Source organism: Poecilia reticulata, linkage group LG4 (assembly GCF_000633615.1).
Source record: "Poecilia reticulata strain Guanapo linkage group LG4, Guppy_female_1.0+MT, whole genome shotgun sequence".
Classification (NCBI taxonomy): Eukaryota; Metazoa; Chordata; class Actinopteri; order Cyprinodontiformes; family Poeciliidae; genus Poecilia; species Poecilia reticulata.
This window is the reverse complement of record NC_024334.1, coordinates 22,089,746-22,113,391: the sequence shown is the minus strand read 5'-3', so window position 1 is coordinate 22,113,391 and position 23,646 is coordinate 22,089,746. Positions and strand designations below refer to the sequence as shown.

The 23,646-nt window shown below is 39.4% G+C and overlaps 1 protein-coding gene and 1 long non-coding RNA gene across 3 annotated transcripts; both read right to left on the bottom strand.

Moving 5' to 3' along the window:
* mef2b (myocyte enhancer factor 2b) lies at positions 1–19,771 on the bottom strand. 2 transcript variants are annotated; one of them, XM_008407235.2, is made up of 9 exons: positions 19,402–19,771; positions 10,195–10,264; positions 8,162–8,365; positions 7,587–7,715; positions 7,244–7,427; positions 6,286–6,434; positions 5,954–6,068; positions 3,944–4,040; positions 1–2,169 (listed from the first exon to the last, which is right to left on the bottom strand). In XM_008407235.2, the coding sequence occupies exons 1-9, from the start codon at positions 19,461–19,463 to the stop codon at positions 1,857–1,859; spliced, it is 1,323 nt and encodes a 440-aa protein (XP_008405457.1). In that variant the 5' UTR covers positions 19,464–19,771; the 3' UTR covers positions 1–1,856. The 2 variants fall into 2 exon arrangements, with proteins under 2 accessions (XP_008405457.1, XP_008405458.1); XM_008407236.2 differs by lacking the exon at positions 19,402–19,771 and adding an exon at positions 15,660–15,918.
* A 3,279-nt stretch (positions 19,772–23,050) lies between these two features.
* Positions 23,051–23,633, bottom strand: LOC103463702 (uncharacterized). Its single transcript, XR_533537.1, has 2 exons — positions 23,540–23,633; positions 23,051–23,401 (listed from the first exon to the last, which is right to left on the bottom strand). It is a non-coding gene; the product is annotated as an uncharacterized LOC103463702 (long non-coding RNA).
* Positions 23,634–23,646: the final 13 nt, after the last annotated feature.

Genomic DNA, 23,646 nt, shown 5'->3' with positions numbered 1-23,646 from the left:
AAATGTTTTTTATTTAAAAGGATTCACGACAAATGTCAAATAAAAATCAGTCTCTGTTCTGCTGGAGAGGAACTCAACAAACATTAGAAAAAAAAAGAATCTGCAGTAAAATAAGAATACTAATAAAAACTCTTTTTTTTTTTTTTTTAGATATATAAACGCATAACATAAAAACAAAGATAACTCCGCCGCAGAGGTTCGATGTGGCGACCTCTTTTCACTGAGGTAAAACATGAACCTGAACCTCCATCAGGTCATGGACATCCTTTTTTTTTTTTTTTTTTTTTTTAAGATAACCAATCAGCGACAGAAAGCTTACCGCATACAGCCTCAGCCTTATGAGGTGCGATAGTGTGACATAATACCACCCCCTGGAGGACAGGAAGAGGAAATGATCTGAACGTCTTCTGAACGGCCACCAGCAATTTTTACTACACATCAATGAACCAGATGCAGCTAAAAAAGAGCAGAGCAATAGAAAAGCAAAGATTTGTCACGCAGATTGTCCCATATCTGTACATCATGAAGAGGTGAGAGACGGCAGCCATGGTAACAAAGCCTTATTTGACCATGTTCAATTCAGCACCATCCACATTTATCATTGGTATTAAAGATAAATACAATAAGTTCACTGTTTTTTTTTAATTATTGTAGCCTAATATTACACTGGAAAATGCAAACTTTAATTTATTAATGAGTCCCGTTTTTTTTGGCTACTTGTTAGAAGGAAGGCCTGTATTTTGTGCCAACACACAGTGAACAGAACGGTAAGGGAGGTGAAGAAGGAAAATCTAAGCAAATGGGGGACGTGGATATTTCTTTTGGTTTCGCAGGATTTAACATAAAGCTTGGGGATAGCATTTGCGCATCATTAAAAAGGAAAAAAAATCTCCCTCATTTGGAGATATATATATATATATATAAAAAGAGAGTTAAAGCTTAAAATGTGTCAAACCTGAGAGCAAGAAGAAAAAGCAGCAGGTTCCAATTGTGAGAACTCTGCTTTAAACGAGGCAGGCGTGTTCACATGGAGTCTGAAAACGGTTTGGATGTTAGTGGGTTAGCCTAGCATCGCGGAGGTAATCTGTGAACAAGAGCCGCTCCTACAGGGGGAAAATGAGACTTTTCAAGTTTACATTTATGATTGAAGAACAGAATAAAAGTAAAAGTGATTGCTTTTGCATACAAATTAACTTCACTGCATATTTTTAGACTGGTTCTTGAACGAGATATTTGTTTATATGTCAGACTGAATTCTTAAGTTTCCAATCGAGCCTTTTGTTTGCTCATTTCAAAACCTTTTTTTAAATTATAATTTAGAAGTCTGATTTTGACTGATCAATTAGTCAAAACCGATCAGTCAAAATACAATAATTAGCTTAAGCGTTTTAAAGTAGATTTTCATCAAACTTTGCACTTTCTAAAATAAGATAAATTTCAATGTTTATTCAGTTTTTTTAAAGGGTGCTTCATGTCTTGTTTCAGCCCGGACTCGGAAGAGATGCTGCTTTAAAGGCCAAATGTATTTTCAGAAACCTTTAAACTTCTGGGGAAACTCAGCTAGTCTTTAACTATTTCCCAAAGCTGCAAAACAAACAAACAAACAAAAAAACATAATCAAACTGTATTTTGTTTCAGCACAGAAAAATCTAAACCAAAAGAAGAAAGTCTGTATGCATCTATCGCCTCGTAGGATCAAGCGAGTGACTTGAAGGGAGGATTTCTTTCCCACCCTGGAGAGCCCAGCTCTGTGAGACGAGACGTCCCCAACGGGGTCGGTGGGGGACGCTCTAGAAAACATCTCGACCCCGTCGGGTTTTGTTGGCAGCCGTTGAGCGGGAGGCGGTGGCAGCTGGCTATCTCTGCCAGCCGTCGCTCATCTCCAGCTGCCTGACAGGCTGCCCTCGCTCCTCTCCGTCCTGCGGGTAGCCGGCTTTGGGAAGCTCCTTCGTCCTGATGGCCGGGTGGGCTTCCGGAGGGCTGTGGCGCGCCACGTCGGCGTTGCCCGTGGGCGAATGCTGCCGGAGGTGGTGCAGACGAGGGGAGGACGGAGAGCACATGTGGTCAGGCGAGCTTCGCTCCGATTTGATGCTGAGGTTCAAGGAGGCAAGATGAGAGGAGTTGGAGGAGCAAGACTGGGGTGGGAAGGAGCACCCCCCGCTGGACATCCTGGGAACAACAAGTTAAAGTATCAGTTAACGGCACATTCACACCAAAGGGGCATCATCTTGCTTAATCTCTGATACAGTACAGTGCTGAAGTATTCCTTCCCCTTGTCCTTTTTTTTTTTTTTGCAATTTATCACAATAAAGCAGGAAGCCTCTTGGCTTGTAATGTTTTATACACCAACTCCAAATATCTCATTAGTGTAAAGTCAAAGAAAAATTATTTTAACATGAAATAAAATGTTTTTTAAAAATCCTTCAAAGAAGAGTACAGAGAAGAAAATCATTTTTGGAATAAAGTTCATTTGCAGTTTGCCACAAGTCATGTAGGGACACTGCAAACCTATCAAAGAAGGTGCTCTGGTTAGATAAGACCAGAATGTAACCTTTGGTCCATATGCGTAACGCTATGTGTGGTGGAAAAACTAAGATTGAGCACACCGTCCTCCTAGTGATACAAGGTAGTGGCGGCATTATGCTTCGGTGACGCTTTTTCTTCAGTGGAGATAGAGAAGTTGGTCGGAGTTGATGGGAAGACAGACGGGGCTAAAAAAAGGGCGATGCTGAGAGAAAACCTGCTTGAGACCACAGAGGACTTGAGACCTGGGTAGCGGTAAACCTTCCAGCAGCACAATGACTCTAAACTTACCCCCAGAGCTACAAAGAAACCGTTCAGAACAAATCATATTTCACGTACGGCTTGAAAATATCTTGTTAATGTCAAAGTTGATCCAATCTGACAGAGGTTGTGCTTTTTTTCTACAAAGATGCAAAGCTAGTTGAGACGTGCTTCGAAACATTTGCTGATGTAATTGTGGCAGAAAAAAAAAAAAAAAAAGAGCCGACAAACTGCTGACGTTACTACAGTACCGACTGAAGATGAATGCAAGCCACAATTTTCTTCCTCTAAGTAATAATAATTTTTTTTTTTTTTTACTCTTTCACATAAACTCACTAAAAACTACAAAGATGTTTGTGTTTGCAATGGGAAACAACATGGGGCAGTTCAAGAGAGTAGGAATGCTTTTGCACATAATTTCTGCATATTATGTGCAAAAGAAGAAATGTCAGTCAGTATTATGAAAGCATGAACAGGTTTTTCTTTTTTTCTTTTGTACTTTGGTCTTTCCTGCTTTCACAACGTGACATGCATTTTTATCAATAAATTAATAAGCTATTTCTTTGATTTCCTCATATGTGATTCAGACGCGAACGCAGATTGAAAACCAAGGTTTGTAAGACTTTTAGACAACTTCCTCCCGAGGCGCCTGCAGTTTCTATTTCAAGGTTGAGATCCACAAACGCTTTGCATGTCATGGGGTCGGCTACCAGAAAGACAGAAACAAATACTATTTTATGTTTCATTTGCTTCGCTTCTAGACTTCATCTGAAGGTTTTCTTTTGGTTTCTCAAGATTTATTGTTTCATTAGAGCCGGCGTCAATTTTGGTTTTACTTTCAATACAGAGAAGTCTGACCAACACTGTAATCTGCCATCTCTCAGCGACCTGATAGATAAAACAATATTTCCCCTTTTCCGTCACAGAACTCTCTCTCTCTCAGTGTTGAAGGTATCTGTAGATGTGTCTCCTTTTGATAAGTCAAAAACTGCAACATTATTCCTCTGGCTTAAAATAAAATATATGTCTACAGTTGGTTACAGAGAAATCTAACAGAGGTTCCTGCATTTTACTCCCCTAGTTTTCTGAAATCAGATGGAAACGAACATTTGAACAAGAGACTATCTCCTGCAGACACAGGACCAGTTTTATGACTCACCCTGAGCTGATATGAGGACTCTGAGACTCATGCTGCCAGGGATTCACCGGTCCTCGCTGTAAGCTGACAGAGTGAAAGAAACCAGGCTGGCTGTACTCTAAAACAAAGAGACAGACAAGAACGTCAAGAAAATCATCTCCAAGATGCGCGAGACAACAACAACAACAAAACAGCTACACTGCATGAAAAAATACACCAGCTAATTCTTTTAGGAAATAACTCAAACCAGCTTCCTGTCTTAGGGTTGTTGTTTTTAATTTGTGCGCAAAGCTTGAAAAACTGAACAATAAACTACTCTCTGATTGGTAGAGGAAACTAAACTGAGGTTCCCTTAAGTATTTCTCGCTCTTTATATGAGGGGGTGTAAAACTCCAGTCTTCGTGGGTCGGTGCACTGCAACTTTTAAGATGCGTCTCTGCTTCAAAACTTGAACGAGGCTCAACTGTACGCTGAGGAGGTTATTTGGTAATTCAGCTCAGGTGTTCGCGACCAGGGACACATCTAAAAGTAGTTGCGCAGCAGGAACCTTGAGGCCTCACTTCACAATGGTGCATACTTCACGCACTGTCACTTCATGTCACCTGATGACCCTGGCTGTCTCCAAACAGCTTTCGGTGTAGGAGTACGCTGGAACATTTGTCTTTCATTAAGACGATAAAATCGAACTCCATCGGTTTTTTGGAGTTAAGGATGACATTTATGGTTTCGGTTGCGGATTTCATAGCAGTCGGCGCGGACAGCTGCTGCTGACCATTCAGCGAACGCTGACTTGCCAGTTGCTGTTTGAAAGCTGCCTTTGAGGAATGGGCGCGCTCGAGTCAGGAGTCTGCGAGCAAGCTTCACTGTGCTGGTAAACCAGGAAAGTTAAAAATAATCACAAAAACACGAAAAAGCTTAAGAGGAAAATAGAAGAAGGAAGTTGAAACTACCGACAAATTCGTCTCTAAAATGGATGTAGTTCCCAATGCAATAGAGGTGTCACTTTCTTATTAGTGTCACCTGCCATTTTTAGTCTTAACTTGTGAAGAATGCAGCAGGTTGACTGCACCTCAAGCACAAGCATTTACATTTGTGGTCTTGTTGTGACGTCGAAATCTGTCCGCCCTACATACAGCTAACAAGTCGAGTATAATTTTTATCTTGGGCCTGGCTTTACTGAGGGCTTTTGAGCCTTTAGCATAGACCTCAGCCTTGGATCCTTTGCATGTCCATTATGCTATCGCAACATATAATCAGTAAATTAGTGAAAAACTGGGAAGTTAAGGAAAATAATGAATATTTTCTTTTTTTTTTTTTTGCTTTCAGAGCAAACTAAAAAAGAAATACAGTATATGTCCCCCCCCCAGTATATGAAATTTTTTCTTTTAGGACACAACAAACAACAAACTTAACATTGTAAACATGTACTTATACACACTTCGGTATGTATATGTTAAAAATATGATTTGGATTTGTACTCAGGCCCCTTTACTCTGATATCCCCAAAAAACATCCAGGGCAACCTTCATAAGTCACATTTAGCAGACTGACTCCCCGTGTTTGTCATGTAATTTCAGTATAAATCCAGCTGATCTGTAAAGGACTCAGAGGTTTGTTGGAGAACATTAGTGAACAAACAGCATCAGGAAGACCAAGGAACGCAGCAGAGATAAAGAGCCGGATAAAATCACACCAGGGTTTCAAACCTAAACTAACAGGCCAGGCTAGGAGAGCAAGGTGACTCTGGAAGAGCTATAGATATCCACGGCTCAGGAGGAAGTTGACAGGAAGTATTTCAACAAAGTTTAGTCTGGAAGGCAGAATATAAACACACGCTACAGTTTTCAGATTTTGTTTTTGCAAAAAAAAAATTATACACTGATTTCTGTTCGTAACATCAAATCTCTTAAAACAATACAACTTAAAAATAAAAATTTGAAAAGAAAAAATGTACAAAGGGTACACATATATATATATATATCTTTTTTTTTTTTTTTTACTGTAGAGAAAAATAACTGAAAACAGATTTACCAGAGGCTCCAGCAGGGGGAAGCCCGTAGCCCCCCAAACTGTGACTCAGGAGACCTGCTTTACCCATCGCCACCATCGAGCTGCTGCTGTGCAGGCCCTGGTACAGCAGACTCCTCTGATGATGAGGAGGAGAAGCACAAATAGTGAAACACAAAATATGCAGTGATGTCACTCCTTTGTGACTTGTAACCACTATTGTAATGAGAGATGAGGGCGAGTGAGAAAGCAAACTGTGAAATTACGTTACAACTGGCAGGTAAAAGAGTCGTGCATTGGTCTATAAGCCCAGCAACTGGCAGATTGTTTCATTTTTGATCGCAACAGATACTCACAGCAGAGTTGTGGTTTACTCTTGTGGCCCCCATGGCCTGATTAGCAGTGTCTGCCCGCAGGTTTTCGCTGCCCAGGCTCAGAGGGGGAGGGCTTTTCATGTCCAGAGCTCGGTTCAGGTTGCCGTGGGAGAACACGGAGTAGCCGATGCCTAATCAGAGGGAGAGAACAGTGGGGCGTGAATGGAGTCCAAAGCTTACTTCACCTATCGGCGACTAATTTATTAAATGCCACATTCTTCACCACCTTCTTTTGCAAACTAAAAGCTCAACACTAATATATTTCTTGATGCAAGTAAAAAAAAAAAAAAAAAAGACCCACAGGAGCTTTTTTGCACTGTGACAAAATCTGTCTCGAGATGACGGAGGTAAAAATTTTGTCATTTAAAACCAAAATCATTGCGAATCGCTACGAACGATCGGCAGCTAAAGATGAAAATTGTAAAAGAGGCCGACACGACAGGCAGGTGTGATGCATTCGGTGCAAAAACCACAAAACTGGTTATAGCTGCTGTTACACTGGTGGAGGGCCAGTTTCACAAAAAAAGGTTCACTGCATGTCTGGATTAGTGTACACAAACACACACACACACACACACACACACACACACACACACACACACACACACCCACACACACACACACACACTCACAGACAAACACACACACACACACACACACTTACTGTGTGTTCACAGCCAGCTGCACAGAGGGCTGACAGCATACACATGAAATTCACTGCGAACTCTCAGTGAGAATATAAAAGAATGCTGGATGGATGTTTTTATGCGCATCACTCTGCCTCAAATGGAAAACTCTACGATAAATGTTTCAAATTTGACTTAGCATGAAATTAAATTTTGTAAATTATTTAAGATATTGTAAAAATTTTGCTTTTGTAAAAAAAAAAAATATATATATATTTATTCATTTGGTGTTTTACAAGAGCTGGTGTGCATACCTGGATGTGGGGACATGAACGCCGCGTGCGGTCCTGCTGGACTCGCAGAACCCGAACGAGAGCTCAGAGCTTTAAACCCGGGGGGCCGGTGGGACGCTGCGCCGGACACCGAAGAGTTGGGGAAGCCGTTCTCACACCCGGCGGACATGAGGAACTGAGTCTCTGGTGACAGCAGAGAGGGAGGCTGAAGGACACAAGGAAAGGCGCAGAGGATCAGAACAACAGCGCAACTTCTAAACTGTCACCACCTGAGCATCTGCCCTGCGAAAAAAAATCTGTCGACTCGAGCGAGTGAAAGCAGAAGTGTGTGTGTGTGTGTGTGTGTGTGTGTGTGTGGACTGACACAGAAGCGCTGGCGAGCCACAGACAGGTCCATGCTGTCGCTGCCGGGATACTTGTCGGCCGCCGCCTGCGCACTCTCCTCGCTGTCAAGCTCGGAAACATCCAGGCCGTGGCCTTTCCTGCGCAGCGTCTGATGCAGGAAAAACAAAGGTTGCATGTTGAAACGTGCCAGTCATGGAAAAATGGTTTAGAAACACATCCTCCCGCGTTCATTTGTTTCGGAGTTTGCCATCTATAGCTTTATGACGCATCATTTTATCAGAAAACGTAAAACATTCTGCTAATAAAACTCTAACAGGGCCACAACGACATCAGTTAGAATATATTCAGATTTTCCTCTCTCTTTTGCAACGTTTCCAACATGTTCTGTGACCTTTTGTATTTTTGGCACAGTTAGATTTGTATATGCAAAATGCAAGTTTGTGTGGAATACAAAAGCACCCAATTATTGCACTCCAAACAGTTTCTTGTGATGCTAATTTAGCAACAATTGACATATTTTGCCTAGACTTGATTTTTTTAAATTTTCTTTTAAACTAATTTCGTGGGGTTTCTTTTACAAAGCTCTCACAGTACCTCCAATATGTCGGTGTTGGTGCGACTCTCGTGCGGCTCGCTGTACTCTGTGTATTTCAGCAGAACTTTGTCCATGTCGGTGCTGGCGTACTGGAACAGACGGTTGGTGCTGTTGAAGATGATGAGGGCGATTTCGCAGTCACAGAGCACGCTCAGCTCGTACGCCTTCTTCATCAGGCCAAACTTACGCTTAGTGAAGGTCACCTTCCACGGTGAAGACGGAAAAAAACAAACAAACAAAAAACAGATCAGCATGCTGTGAATAAATGCAATATGTTATGTCCTTTTGAGAGCTTAACACGGTCATTTTTAGTTCATTTAATCAGTTCTTCTGCATGTTTTTAATGAGAATGACAGAAGGACACTGATGACAAAAGGGTTTCATTACTGGAGAGAGAGTTTACTCAGATGGTCTTGTTCAAAAAAATAAAGTCTTTTGTTTTTTGTTAGTAAAAGATTACTTATTTTGTTCTAAAATCTAACAAGTTGAAATTAATTTCATTAGCTTTCAAATGTTTGTTCAAATTTATAAGATCCAGAAAAACTTTATTTCAGAGCATCGGGGTAAAATTAGCTCTTTAAACCGAAAAGGTTGTCGACCCCAAGTCTTAACTGTAAAGAGCACGTCATCAAACAGGCACTTTCTACCTGGACTTCACAGTACATACAGTAATCAGGACTGTCTTTCATCACACATGTAACATAACTCAAGATATCTCAGACTCAAATAACTCAAAGAACAGCGCTCCACGGACAACCTGCGAACATCAGTCGTCTTCTGTTGTGACCTCGAGTTTCTTTCATCTTGGCTTTCGCTACATATTTTTAAACTATAATCGTCCCTAAACTGCAGGTTTGCACAAACACCTCATAGGCTAGCGTCTAAATAGAAAAAAAAATACTGCTGTATGTAAACTTTCTTCACTCTAAAATATTTATTTTCTTCATCCTGACGCAGATTTCCTCTTTTCATTTTGGCCTTTTGGTGTCCTCAATTCATTTTCTAAAACCTCTGCAGGTTACACCATTTTATCGGCAGTAAGAAAAAGTTCCGTTTTTGACACCAGGACGTAGATCTGATTAGACTTAGAGCACTGCATCACAGAAGAAGTTGCATCCTCTTACCAGACAATTCAGCAAACTATCATATCGACCCACTTTGATGGAACTATTTCTGTCTTGTCAAGACTTAGATAATAGTTTCAAAATCTTATCACTCCTGAAAGTATTTCCTTTATATTTTTGAAGATACAAATATATTTTATTGTACTGTATCTATTTCTTTGTTATTGTTTTTTTAACATGAGAGGTGTGCAGAGGTTAGCAGGGATGCAGCAAAGTATAAACCCAAGACAAAACAAGAAAACCCCTCCTAGTCAAAATGCAGCACAATGAACTTTTCTGCCTATCTGCTAATCAAATGTTTAAAAGTCATTTTCTGACTGAAAACAAAAGTTCATAAATGCGTAGAAGCAGAACATTTTAATCGCATCATACGGTGGCAATTTACATGTCAGATAGGCCAGTCTTCGCTCTGGTTGTTTTGGGACATGCAAAACACCACGGGATATTTTTTCCTTCATCTCAGTAGTGCTGCGTCCAAACATGGAAATCTGAAGAATACTGATAAAAATATGTGCACTGAAAATAACAATCTCTTGATATCCAAACTGCAGTCTCTACGGTACTTTGCGCTGAAAACACTTAAATAAATGTGATCTTTTATGTCGGATTAGCCGCTTCTTTTAGCCCGTTCCTACGCTTTGATTTTCCTGAACGTATTTGACTGGGTTTTGATCTTCATGGCTTTTATTTGCCTGATGAAGCACGTTAGACGTTCCATGTTCCATGTTGCTTTGTTGAACATTTGAATTGTAATAATGAAAAAAAGAAAATAGAATATCGAGAGAATGAAAAAAAAAGTCAGTTCCATATCAAACATCGCTTAGCAACTGATTTGAGACTGATATTAAAAATTCACAAATTCACTCAGACAGTTATACTCGTGGTACTCGTGGTATGTGAAGGTTCACCTGTCTGTTTCTCTGGTCAAGAATACGAGAAATCTGGATTTTCTTTCTCCCCATGTCTTCTCCCACGACTCTGAAAACAAATGACAGTTGATTACGGGACTTTTTAACGTTGTTTTTGCATTTTTGTCACAAACCTGCCAGCTTCCCTTTCAAGGTTAAAAAGCATCCCCATACCATGATGCTGCCACCACCATGTTTCCATGTTGGTCCCATCATTTACGTTTTTCTGGAAACTGCAAATGGCACTTCTGATGGCTTTCTTCCACCGACTGCTTTTGTCTCGCCACTTTTAAATAAAAGCTGGATGTGTGGTCTGTCACTAATAGATTTTTGTTCAATAATGTTCTCTAATAAATTTATGACAGCAGTGTTTATATTTAAAAAATTAAAGTAAAATCACCTGGACTCTTTTTATTGAGCAGGTGACTCCTGAAGGCAACTGGAAACAGGATTTTTTCGGGTGGTATCTTGTGTGCCATTTAGGCAAAAATCCTGATAAATAAAAAATATATAAGAATAAAGGATATTTCTATGCTCTATTCTTACGTGAATGCAGATATTTCAGTTCAACACTTCTACATCCTGGCTCCTGATGGAATTAACTCAACCTAATTCTGGTTACATAGAACTGAAATAAAATAATGCATACCTTAATATTTTACAGAATGATTTACTTTTTCGAGCAAAAAGTCTCTCACATCCGTATATTTCTGATGAGAAAATGTCCTCCGTTTGGTTTAAGTGACTCAGGTTCCTTCCTCTCAGTTCATGGGGGTGAGTGTTTATTTTTACCACCATAAGGCGATGTGGTCTGAAGTCAGAGCCACTTTTGCCAGACCATTTGTCCACGCAGACTCTTTCAGTCTGCGTGTGTGACTCCCCCCCCCACCCCCCCTGCCTAGCAGCGCGGTGCTCGAATACACCGCTTGGCCCCAAGAGACGGGGTTAAAAATACAGTCCACGGCTCCTTTTTAGAGGTTCAGCAGGCAATGGCTTAAACCAAACAGTAGAAGGAAAACGGTGTGTGTGTGTGTGTGCATGTGTGTTTGCATGTGCGCTTTTGAAAGATGGCCCGACGACGTGAGCCACCCACTCCTCTCTCATGCACAGCTAGGTCGGAGAAAAAGCGGGACTCTGAGGGGCAGAGGGCGTAGACATGGATGGATTGTGGCTGGCTTGAGAATGTTTTGAAACTGTTTTCTTTATTTACTTGGTGTCAAAAACCTTGCTCTCGCTCCTCTGCTGCAGACCATGGCATTGCAGAAGATAAAAACCTGTTACTTTTGCTGGACTCTTCCGCGCTTTGCAGCAAAACAACCAACTTGCACCTCTTATTGGTGACTTCATGGTGGCCGCGCGATGCATCTCCAAACCCCTTGAGGAATTTTCCCTGGTTTTCCCCCTTAATTCTAGACGTGTAGCAGAGCTTTCTAAATTTAGTCGCTTGCCCCTGCTGATGCTGCTTGAGCGGATATGGCGCCCATGTTCCCATGACCCCTGAAGTGCCCGCTTGCCCCTCAACGTAAGTTTGGCACAAAGGCATCTGGGTCACTTCTGGTGGAATCCGCTTCTTTGACAATTACCTTATAAAGAGAAATGAAATCCAATGCACCGGACATGTGACACGTCATCACTAAACCTACGATGCCCTTTGTTTTCGCTCTGGCAAAACAAAGGGTGTAATGGACAAATAGGACCACAAAAACCAGTGTTGGTCTATCTGACTGACAACCTTGATACCACAAAGAATTCACACAAGGCCTCAGGCAAGCTCTTGAGCTTTTTTCACACCAGAAGTGAGACAATTTAACCTCATATCAAGACATTTTATGGGTGGAAAGACAGGGAAGTGGGACATATGTTTTAAGCAGCGCGAAAAGATCTTTATCTCACGTCTTTACAGAAGGTTCCCCTCGTCTGCCAAATAACCAAATTACAGCTATCAAGCGCCACAGACTGCTCTGCGAAAAACACTTTACTAAATGGGTAAATATAGCCCCGCATCCAGCCAGGCAGCGCAGAGCTGGCTGCAGTGCTCTTTGTGGTTTCACAGGTTTGTCAAGAGCCTAAAGGCCAAGATGGGCAGGAAAAGCCTGGCTGCGCCTCACGGCTCATAATACAAGATTTCCCATATTAAAACGGCTACTTGAGGTGCGCGTGTGCGCAGATCTGTAACAGGCAGCCAGAATCTGCCTGCTCCTTGTGACCTTTCATCTCGCAGGTTGACTCCTGAGCAAGCCGTCTCTGAGAAAAGATGAAGATGAAAAGGAAAAGGAAAAAAAAAACGTGTCTCGTTTGCATGTACTTGAAAACCTCGTGGATACGAGACAGAAGTACTGTTATAGAGTGTCGACTGCACATGAAGAAAGCTGCTCGTGGGTCTGTGATGGAAAACGACTGTTAGATCCGAAAGACAGCAGAAAACAGCAACACCCAGTGCGGCAGGTTTTCCCTGCAACACACCGGAATCCTCTCACGGATCACCGGGAGCTGCACCATGATGCAGAGAAAAGTAAAAAGAAGAAAGAAAAAAAAATCAAACAGGTACATTTCAATCAGTTCGATTTCAATTAACTCACACTGACTGTTTTACGGTGTAAAACAGTCAGTGAACTTCACGCATGAATGAGAAAGGGAAAAAAGTAGGGCATTTGCACAGAATTGAGGGTTCTGCTTTGATGGTTTTCCTTCCATGAGTCATTCAGAGCATGGTGGCGTGGTTCAGAAAGATGGTAAACACGTGCATGCACATCAACTGAGGCAGATCATAGCTGATTATCTGATATCAAAAGAGAGTTCAGGGAGCCATCAGGAATTAACGGGTTAAATGTGGCTTTAGGAGCCGACCTGTGGTCAAAAAGAGACACTAAGTCACTGTATTATTAACTTGGTGCAAAACAATATTATTAATGTTCTTGACAGTAACTTGAGAAAATTCAGACAGGTGTTTCCCTCTGGTTTAACCGCAGCAGCAGGAGCAATTTGCATAACATCATAATCAATATAAAATTATATTTACAACTGAATAAAGTTTCTTCATTCCAATTCTGCAAATGTAGCCAGAGACACAAAAATCCATTTCCTTTCAAATTTATGACAGAGCAGCGTACTTTCAGGGGAAGGTTCGAAAACAACAATATTTAATCCTTAAAGGGTTAGATCTGTAGCAGCGCATGAGATGTTCTGTGGGGAAAATGTGCGTTTAGTTCAATTGGGTTTATTTGTGTTGCGCCAACATACAACAAAAGCCTCAAGGTACTTGGCAGAAAAAAACAACAACCTTATTTTCAAATTCACAGGTTCAAATTCAGTTCAAACCAGGCCAATTCAGTCTAATAAGGTCTGAGTGTCACATCCAGAACCAATAAAATATTCCTGATCACAGCATTATTGATCCTAAGCATATAATAAAAGTCAGCTGATCATTTAACGCCCATTGGTAGAAAGCAGGGTATCTAAGAGCAGCGGACCGCCTTGAGTCATTGACTTTACAGAAATCCAAGCATGTAGCGAACATGTAGCTTCACATGAACGTCAGCAACACTAACATAGACATAACGTTATACTTATCACTCAGTAATGCTTGGTAACAAAAATCATATTTCCACAGGGCTGTAATAAAGTCCAGGGAACCGTTTCTGTATATTTGGGTCAGTTGCAGTCTTTTTAAAAATAGTGCCGCAATGTTAGTTGTTCAGTCTTTGCCGCTCATTTTTTTTTAACAATTTATTGCATCTTGAGATTTTTTTTGCTTTTATAAATTTAGGTGACCACTGGGGAAAATTCCCCAGTGGTCACTTTACTGGATAAAGCAAAGTAACTTTACTGGAGAGACCGAGTAAAGTTAAGGAATTATAATAAAGTGGCTAAGTCAATGCTGATTTGTCAGATTTGAACAGCATCTTGGTATCTGTTTTAACAACCAGCTTTTTAATAATACATTATTTGTACCCCTTTTTTAACCGTATTTAATTACTGCAGGAGTGTTAAACTATGCTTCTGGATTATTTTTTTTGCAGATGTAACAAAAGAAATGCAAACAAATCACAGACAGTTTAAAGGAATTCATTAAGTTCACATAAACACAAGACCACTTTATAATACTGTATAAGATTATATTTTTCAAAATTATGTAGCATGTATAGACGTTGTGCAGACGAGTTCGGTTCCTCCTTTCAATTTAAGAATTTTTTTTATTTATTTTTTGCCTAAGTGGCATCCAAGACAAAAGAGGGATTCCAATAATAAATTATCTAAAGTGATGGACTGAGAAGGAGCGACAAAAAAATCAGCATCAGGTGTGTTCAAGCAGAGACACAGTCAACCTGCTGGTGACTGGAGTTTAATTCCCGTGCAAAGAAATGCAAGGACTTCAGATCCCAAAGTTGAACTGCATCAAACTTCCCATTAAAAAAACAAAAAACAAAAAAACTTATGGGTTATGTAGCTGGACTTCTTAAAAACATATGTATTTTTTATGTATTTATGTTAATTCATAGCTTCTTAATAATCCACATCGACATGTAGCACAAAAGCCTATGTGTGTATATGTGTGTGTCTGTGTCAGCTAGAGGGTCAGACAGTTCATAAACTCACGACAGGCCCGAGCACTGTAATGGTGAGGAAATTTTTGTCTAATTTTAACTGGAGATAATTCAATTGCCTTGATATTTTTGATCGGAGAAGCAATGGTGCATACTCTGGGCACAATCAGGACATTTGACCTTTCTGTAAATAGAGAACGAAAGATTTCAGGACTTCATGTATTTGGTGGGCAGCCATTTAAAGAATTTTTATTTTGTGCAAATAGGAACTGGGCGTCAGTGAAAGCTTACCACAAAATGGCATGACCTCAATTTCCTGCAAAAATCTATCTATCTATCTATCTATCTATCTATCTATCTATCTATCTATCTATCTATCTATCTATCTATCTATCTATCTATCTATCTATCTATCTATNTATCTATCTATCTATCTATCTATCTATCTATCTATCTATCTATCTATCTATCTATCTATCTATCTATCTATCTATCTATCTATCTATCTATCTAAATAATTTGGAAGAGGAAGTATCATGGCATGGGCCAATTCTCACAAAGGAGAGGTATAAATTGAAACAATGACCTCTATAACCTTAGAAATAAAAGTAATGCCAAGGTACGAAACTGGGGTAAATGTTTGTGCATTATTAAACCCAATGTATTGTTTACGTCAGTCAAAATAGAGCGTTTAAGAATAGCCCGCCTGTCCCCGAGTTGCCAAGCACCTCTGTCTAATATAGCTTCATCTACAGACAGCTCGTAATAACACAGCAACAGGTACTTAACTCACAGCTGTGTCATGAAATCTGCCGCACAGGAAACCCAAGGAAACGCTGCTCATTTCCCTTTAACCCCCCCCCCCCCAAAAAAAAAAATCTACAATCACAATATCTAAACGCACGCAGTTAACAAGCTTACCTTTTTTCTTTTCTGTCGATGTCCTCTATTTTTTCTTCCTACTTGATTTGTTTAGCAAGTGTTACGCCGCACTTGACCAGTTTGAGAGACGAGAAAATAAAGAGACGTGAAGTTGACAATAAGAACAGCAGATATCTATTAAAACGAGCAGGAGACGTCCCGACGTGCACTCTGCTGCTTGGCTGATGAACAAATATCCACCTGATGCGGACGCAGCGGGAGGTTCAGGAGCGCCGCGCGCCGCTTTCCAACAGCTGGCCGCTGCTGCTGCGCCGCCCGCCTCCCCGCCACCGCACACCGCCTCCCCGCCCCTGCCATTGGACACAGTCCTCAGCCGCCTCCCATCCAGATTCAAACGCACCCCTCTCCAAAACGTACCCGCAGTTTTTGAACAAAAAGAAAAAAAAAAAATGTATTACATTGTAGTTTTTAAAGACAAAGCAGACAAACTAGTCTAGAACGGGGCAATTTCTGAACATTTTATTTTGTTTTTGTGACTGTAAAGTCTTCACAAGGGAAGCTGGCAGGGTTGGCCATTCAAATTCAGCTTTTAGCATTATGTGATTATATATTTCACGTACCACCTTAAATTCAGCAAAGGTCTAAATTAAAGAGAATGTCCACCTTGAAAAAATTAAATATATTAAATATAGAGTTATAGAGCCATTTTTCATCTGAAATCAAATAGTTACAAAAGCTATTTGAACAGCTTTTGTAACTGTTCAAATAGTTACAAAAGCACACACCTATGTTAATTTATTCCAGTAAAAGTAGATTTAAAGCAGGCTTGTGCCGTCTTCGATGTAGCAAAATCTGTTTTAAAAAATTTTCAAAACCGCACAGGTTTTCCATAAAAGCATTCCGACAATTTGAGGAGTGTTGTAATATAACTGCCCTTCCCCAACTTGCTGCTGCACACTATCACCCATAAAATACACTGTAATTCCACAGATTGTTTGCTTCTTTTTTTTCATGGATATTTATGGCATGGGAATTAAAGGAGACACACCCATCCACATCAATTCATCACTGTTATAAAGTATTTTACAACAGCAGCCTGTCTCTCAACTAGCTGACTGTAGTCTTTGTCTCAACTGTAATAATTAATGTTGCATTATTTTAACATGTTTTCTTTTGTATGAAAGCGATTACATACCACAATGCATTTTTTTTTTTGCTTTAAATATCTATGTTTATTACAGCAACGTCTTTACAAATGTTCATGAATCTTGCAGTGGCTTCAGCCTAAAAGGAACTGATACGGAAAAGAGATAAATAAACGCTGAGCCTCTTCTTGGGTCAGCGCAGAGTAGTTCTGGATCTTGAAGCCCACTTGCTCAGAAGCTCTCAGAAAACATCATCGTGAAATAACGCCTCAGGAACATTTCCCATCATGGTCAGGTCAGTAGCACAACCCCAAACCATGACAACTCCTCCTCTGCGTTTAACAGTCAGAAAGGTGTTGTTATGAAAGCTCTGTTGCTTATGAAAGGAGACCTCTTTAAAGCTTATCAAACATTATTTTTCCATCAATTCATTGCTTTGTTCTGTTATGAAATTTACATCATCTTCAGTCCACCAGAAAGGCTTAAGGCAGCTGAGTTTCAGAGCATAACCAGAAGAATTTGATTCCTGGAAAAGCTTTAAAATCTGCATCACCTGCTTCTGACCTATGTCATTAATAGCGAACTTAAATCTGTCACGTATGCCAGAAATGGTATTGACTGGTTTTGATTAAAATGTTTAAAAAGAACATTTCCTCTGTATGTTTAAGACCATGGCAACAAAAATGTTGATTTACGCTGCCCAAGCCTTGCAGCAAATACTGCTATATAAAGCCTCGACTTCTTGTGAAAAGTCGTCACCATTTGCAAACTTGTGAGCAGTTCAGAGTCATTTCCCCTTTTAGAGATCGCAACCTGGATATCAAGCGAGTTTAAAATACCAACCACTGCATAATCATGAAGCAGATATTAGAGAGAAGGTCATGTATTTATGTGTTTTTGAAGCCCAACTTATCGTAAGACATCTTTCAAAGTGCTGCAGAATGAAAGGCCAAAAAAATGTATTTCGAGGCAAAATGTTGGTCCTAAAGATGCAAAAAATATATATATTGTAAAAACTATGACACTGGTGTGACCTCTCTATAAACATAATGGAAATATCTACTTGAAGATAAGTGAAAGAACAGAAGAAAAGTTTTCATATTCCTGTAATCAAACAGCACTCTAATGTTGTCTAACTTAGTTTTAACAGAGCATTTAAATTTCTTTTGAAGAGTAATTTTTTTATTTAGAAATAATCCCAAACAAAATAAACGTTTATTTCACTGAGCGCCTATTAATTTAGAATTTACCACAGATTTCTAACCAGGTTTTATAGTGAGTCACACTGCAGATTTTGTCCAAACAAGAATGAATCTTTAAAGACAAATAAACACTGTGTTAAAAAAAATGTACACGAAATAGAGAAAACATTTAAATAGGTGCCTTGTTAACCTTCCTTGAAATATTATGGCTACATTAAGTGAGAAACACATCAGTCTACAATAGATCGGTGTGTGGTTTTAAAGTTTGTCAGAATCTTTACAATGCCTGTTATTTAAAAAAAAATAAAAAAGAATATGCATTTTTTTTAATGTGTTTTACAAAAAATAACAAAGGGCTCATCTATCTTAAATGGGATTTTAAGAAAGGTTGCACAATATACCACAAATTTACCTATTTAATGCAGCATAAAAAGTTTTAGATGAAGAAGTAGTAATTTGGTTCAGTAAATTACTGCTGTCTTTTGTCCCAAGTCATATCATCGCCCCGATGTTTACTAATATTATCGAGTATTGCACGTCTTCCAAAACATTGTCATGATATGGTTTAAAAGAGTCTCTATTCAGTGTACAATAATCCTATCCAGTCAAAGTATTTTGAATTTGCTGATCAAATGTCCAGTATCCTGATAAAATTGCGAAAAAGCCCTTATCTGCTTTATAAACAGCAACAAAAATTAACATCATTAGCAAGCTAAGATACGCCTCCATGTGCTTTTGGAGTGCTTAGTTTGTGCCCAATACCTTACCCCTCCCCCAACTTCCTACTGACTGGACATGCAAAAAAAAAAAGAAAGAAAAAGAAAAGGAAAAAACAATACGATACCGATAGACGCAACTTCTCTCTGGAGTTCCTGAGTTGCCCCGTGACATCTGACACCCTGAGCTGTGAGCCGTACCGCCTGTGTCCAAAAGCTTTAACTGGTATGATAGTTAGATGGCAAACTTGTCATAAATTAATATGCATATTTTCTTGAAAAGTTGAAAAATTGTAGCCTTTTATTTTAATGTGTACCCATTGCATTTACAAATGCAGAAGGCAGAGGTGTGAAAGGTCCTGTCCATAATTTAGTGAAACGTGAGGGTGTAACACTTTAGCATAAAGAGGAAAGGTCAGCAAAAGCTTCATCTTTTCAAGAAAGAATAGGCCAGAGCAAAATAGCAAACAACTTATGTCTCTAAAAACATTTAGTGAAGATATTATGAAGAGAGTTAGGAGGTTTGAGGGGGAAAACACTAAAAATCCAAAGTGTTCGACCATTTAAGTCTTCTGTTGAAGAGAAATCGTTCACATCTCCGTGACTGGTGTATGAATTAGAAGAACATTTGAAAATCAGAGTCTAGTGCAATCTGAAACTATTCTACGTGTTGGCTTTGTGTTTTATAGCCTCGTACGTTTTGTTGGTATAAGCTCACCTCAGATGAGCAGAAAGACAGTCTTTTCCCTTGCTCTGTGTTTTGGCTGCGCTTGGGGACATTTGGACTTCACCTGCTAAGAAAAAGCATAACGGTTTGTGTGCTTTACTGATCTGTCTAAGGTCCACATTTGCATCAGACTGATAAGGAAGAGAAGAATCGGACGAGCTCAGGCCTCGGAGCTTCTGAATTCCTGTCTGTAGCAAGAATCGAATCAAATCCAATCAATTTGTGTTCATGTCACTGCATAGCAAATAGAACGCAAAACGCTGCATATTGTTTATCTGGTGGTTCTGCACTTGCTGCACCATTTGCCTGACTCCGACTATTGAGGTTGAGGAGTCTCTCAAAATGTTCAGAGCCCTGTTCTTGCTGCCACCCCGAAATAGATCCTGCACAGAGAAGGAGGCCCCAAAGATCAGTGACCCGTTCAGCTCCCCTCACTATCCTGCGCAGGCCACACTCTTGTCTGCCACGTGATGCCACCGTAACGTTAAGCTAGAAACTCTGCAGTGATGCCTAAAATTGGTGAAAGTAAATAAAAGAAGCAGTCGTCTAACTTGCACAAGATTCCCCGATGCAACGTGGGTGGGGTCGAGTCAGTGGGGGATTGTCAGGAGGAAGGCAGGACACCAAAGAGTCATGTGGACGAGCCGAGGGTCAAAATTAAAACAACCGGGGCTTCTTGAACGCTTCAGAAGAACCACAGGCTGATTTTCTCCATGCTGTGCTGCATTGATGCAGTAATTCATGCGAAAAGAGGCCGGATAAGTAACAGCCCTGAAAGCATTTGTTGTTCAGTACAAAGATGTATGTTTCAGTAGCCTCACGTTTTTCTATTAAAATCTTTTTTTTTTTTTTTTTGACAATTTGTCACATTTGTCATTTTCTGAAAAACCTAATTTTGGGTTTTCTTTAGCTGTGATCACTAATAATAAATGCTTGGAATGTATCACTCTTTGTAATAATTCTAGTATAAAAGCTTCACTTTTTAAGAAAAAAAATACAATTATTTAACTGAATTACGTTTTTATGACATTCTAAATAATTGCGATGCGCCTGTAACTTTCTGTGAACCGTTTCTAAATAAAACTCAAATCCTTCATTACAAACAAGCATGCAGCCATCAGAATCTGCTGCTAAAATGGATTAGATCACCTAAATATAGCTGTAAAATATAAAAAGCAGGTGACCAATAGCAAGTATCAAGACGAGAAAAAAAAAGGAAAAATAGGATGATCAAAATCAAAACGGGGAGCAGACATGTGGTCAGTTATTATATTTAGAGGTAATAAATGAATCACAGCATGAGCCACATTATTGTCTATTTCTGGGAGGCACAACAATAAACGGTCCTCCTAAAAATAATAGGGCGACAAATTATTAGCAGAGATAATTTGCGTAAGTGTGGATAACAGCTCCATCTCACTGCCTCACACACCATCAGACAAACAGCATGCAGGCGCAGACACACTCGAAAATGCGAGTTCAGACACACACGGTTTGAAATCCCGAGAGGTTTGGTCTCAAACTGTACATCTGATGCAATACTTAGCAACATCCCCTGCAGACCGCCACAGTCTATACCTCCAGGACTCATCTGTAGAAGAATAATGCTAGGTCCCCCCTCTACTCATACAACAAGCAGATCACCTGCTGCAGAGAGGAATCTTTATGTTTCCAAATGGGATTTTGTTCGCGTATTTATTTTCTTTTGTGACTTTAGGTGAAACCTTCAGCAGTGCAGTGGACCGTCGGGGTAATCGAATGACAACCATATTCATACCATACTTGGAATCAGTGATAAATCAAGTAAAGGAGAAGAGCCGTGCAGAGATAAAGGTGCTTTTGAGATCTTCTCATCTTTTTTTTTTTTTCTTTTTCCTGAAACTTCTCACTTCTGCTTTCGACAAGATCAGCCACGTCCCTTTTAGAGCATGTGGTGAAGCTGTCGGATTCAGAAATAGCCTGCATGGTCAGTGTACATGTGTGAGAGCAATTGTTCACATTGTGCGTCTTTATAGCTACAGCCTTATCTGCATCTCAGCAGAATAAGGGTTACACCTTTACCTTCCCACCAACCCCCAACTTGTAACAGAACAGATAGGCCTTTGTAACAAAAGTCGCAGGCTTTAAGTGTGTCAAGGTGCTTGTGGTTTATCACTGTGTTTATGAAGAGCATGTAAAAAATAATAATAATTTTCCTTAAATTGGATTAAAATGAATGGTAAGGAACTTGCTGTAAAAATTTGGCAAAAAAAAAAGAAGTTTGTCTTATGAAAAAAAATTTAATAAATCTGATAAGCCGTGCTTTTTCTGGAGAAGTGAGAGAGGATTTACGAAAAAACTGAACACAAATCAAAAATTAAAAAGCATGTTTTAAAAAATAGGGAATATATAAGCCAAAAGAAGGAGCTCAGCTGCCTGCAAAGTCTTCAAGCTTCAGTGTAGCTCACAGCTAACAAGGTCCCATTTTGAACACAAGGAATTCTAAGAATGCCCAAAGCATTCGCGTTATTTGTTTCGTCTCTCCTCAGTTTAAATGCTTTATTCTACCTGCAGTAGATGATGTAGTGTCCTGTTGAAAAGACCAGCAGTAATCCTTTAATCACTTCACGAGGAGAGAGGATGGCTGTTCATGCAACAGCATAAGAAGTAGGCTAATCTAAAAGTAGACTGCGGCCTTTTATCATATTATGTGCAGATTATTTTTTGCAAGATGTAGAAGTACGCATAGTAGGACGAATTGATGTTGTGTTATTTGAGTGAGTTAAATGATGCTTCAGGAGTCCACAAAAACTGATTTAGAAATGTTTTTGTTAAACTTTTTTTTTTTTTAGATTATTACTTATGATATTTTCTGTGCAAAACCTACTCTGTATATGACAAATCTGAAGTTACAGAAGCTGATCTGAAAGCCTGATTTTGCAATACAGATGTGAGGTTGTTAGTTTTTCCTAAATATATTTATTACAGTCGTTTATGACCTGTAATAAACAAGTAGATCCACTTTTGGTTGAGTATGTCCAACAGGAAACATCTCCCTCTTCTTACACATTGTAAAAATGTGTAAGATGCTTTGTTGTTTAGCATAGAAGCATCATCTTTTTAATGATGCTTCAATTAGTAAACACAAAGCCTTTAATGTGAGTATGTTTGATAGCTGAGAAGAATTGTGGCACATAAAAAAAATACACATATTTTTTCTGTAATCACATCTAATGGCAGCCTAACAATTCTTGTAAAATAAATGAAAGCATTTTTTTTGTTAACAATACTTTACATTTTAGGTTGATCTGAGGGTCCACTTACTTTCAGTTGTAACCCACGTTTTACTGTTTTTTTGTTTAGAAATGTGACACAGGTGCCCATTTCTCTTGGCCCCTCCTAACACTGGGAAAGGCAGGAGAACATGTTGCTTAATTTACACAAATTTTTGTTGATCTTATTAAAGCTGGAAATGCTGAAGAGAAAAAAAATAGCTTCTGGACTGAACTTACTCACTTTAGTTCAAGTAGAACTTGAAAAGTTTAAAACATCTGGAACTGACGAACGAAGCTTGTAGAGAACACATTCATGACAAAGCACAGCGAGGAGGAAGGTGGGAAGAGGCGAGAAACATATCCAAAGAAGAGAAGTTTTAAGCCTATCACTGTGAGGGAGCTTTAATTTTTTTGGATCTTGTCTACAATCTCCAACTTGTTGAAAATGGTCACAACTAGCAAGCCTGTGCATAGTCACCTGTAAAAAGTTCCTAAGGGACATTTATAGAAAGGACAACTACAGTTGCTGCAATTGCAATAGTAATTATAAAAAGCTTGTTACAAAAGGGCCCCTGGGACCGTCATCCTCATAAATCTGGCCCTAAAAACAGTGACAAAAATGTATTGCATTACAACCGTTTTATTATTAATAATATTAATAAAGCACTTACCAGGAGTGAAAACAAGTGTTTAGAGTGCGATATGTTTCATCTTCAGTGAAAACATGTGGATGAAAACTGACAAATAATAATTTAGTTAGATTAAGTCAACAAAAATAATAATAAATGTATTTAAAAGCAGAACAAATCCTGCTTTACTCAGAATAGTATTCATTTATGTAATGACTAAACGCTTTTAATGTAATGGGCTCATACCTATTATTTGAAGTTGTAATTCTCACAAGATAAATAAAAAAAAGTGAGCACTTTTTATCGACTCATATCGTATGTGGGACATTATGATCAGTCCTGTCATTGTTTGA

Excerpts from the sequence above, each read along its gene's own strand:
- mef2b (XM_008407235.2), bottom strand. The coding sequence starts at position 19,463 with ATGTCCCCAAGCGCAGCCAAAACACAGAGCAAGGGAAAAGACTGTCTT. Across the intron at positions 7,428-7,586 it reads TGGCTCGCCAGCGCTTCTGT|CCTCCCTCTCTGCTGTCACC; the intron begins GTCAGTCCACAC and ends TGTGTCCTTCAG. Across the intron at positions 6,069-6,285 it reads GAGTAAACCACAACTCTGCT|AGGAGTCTGCTGTACCAGGG; the intron begins GTGAGTATCTGT and ends CCTCATCATCAG.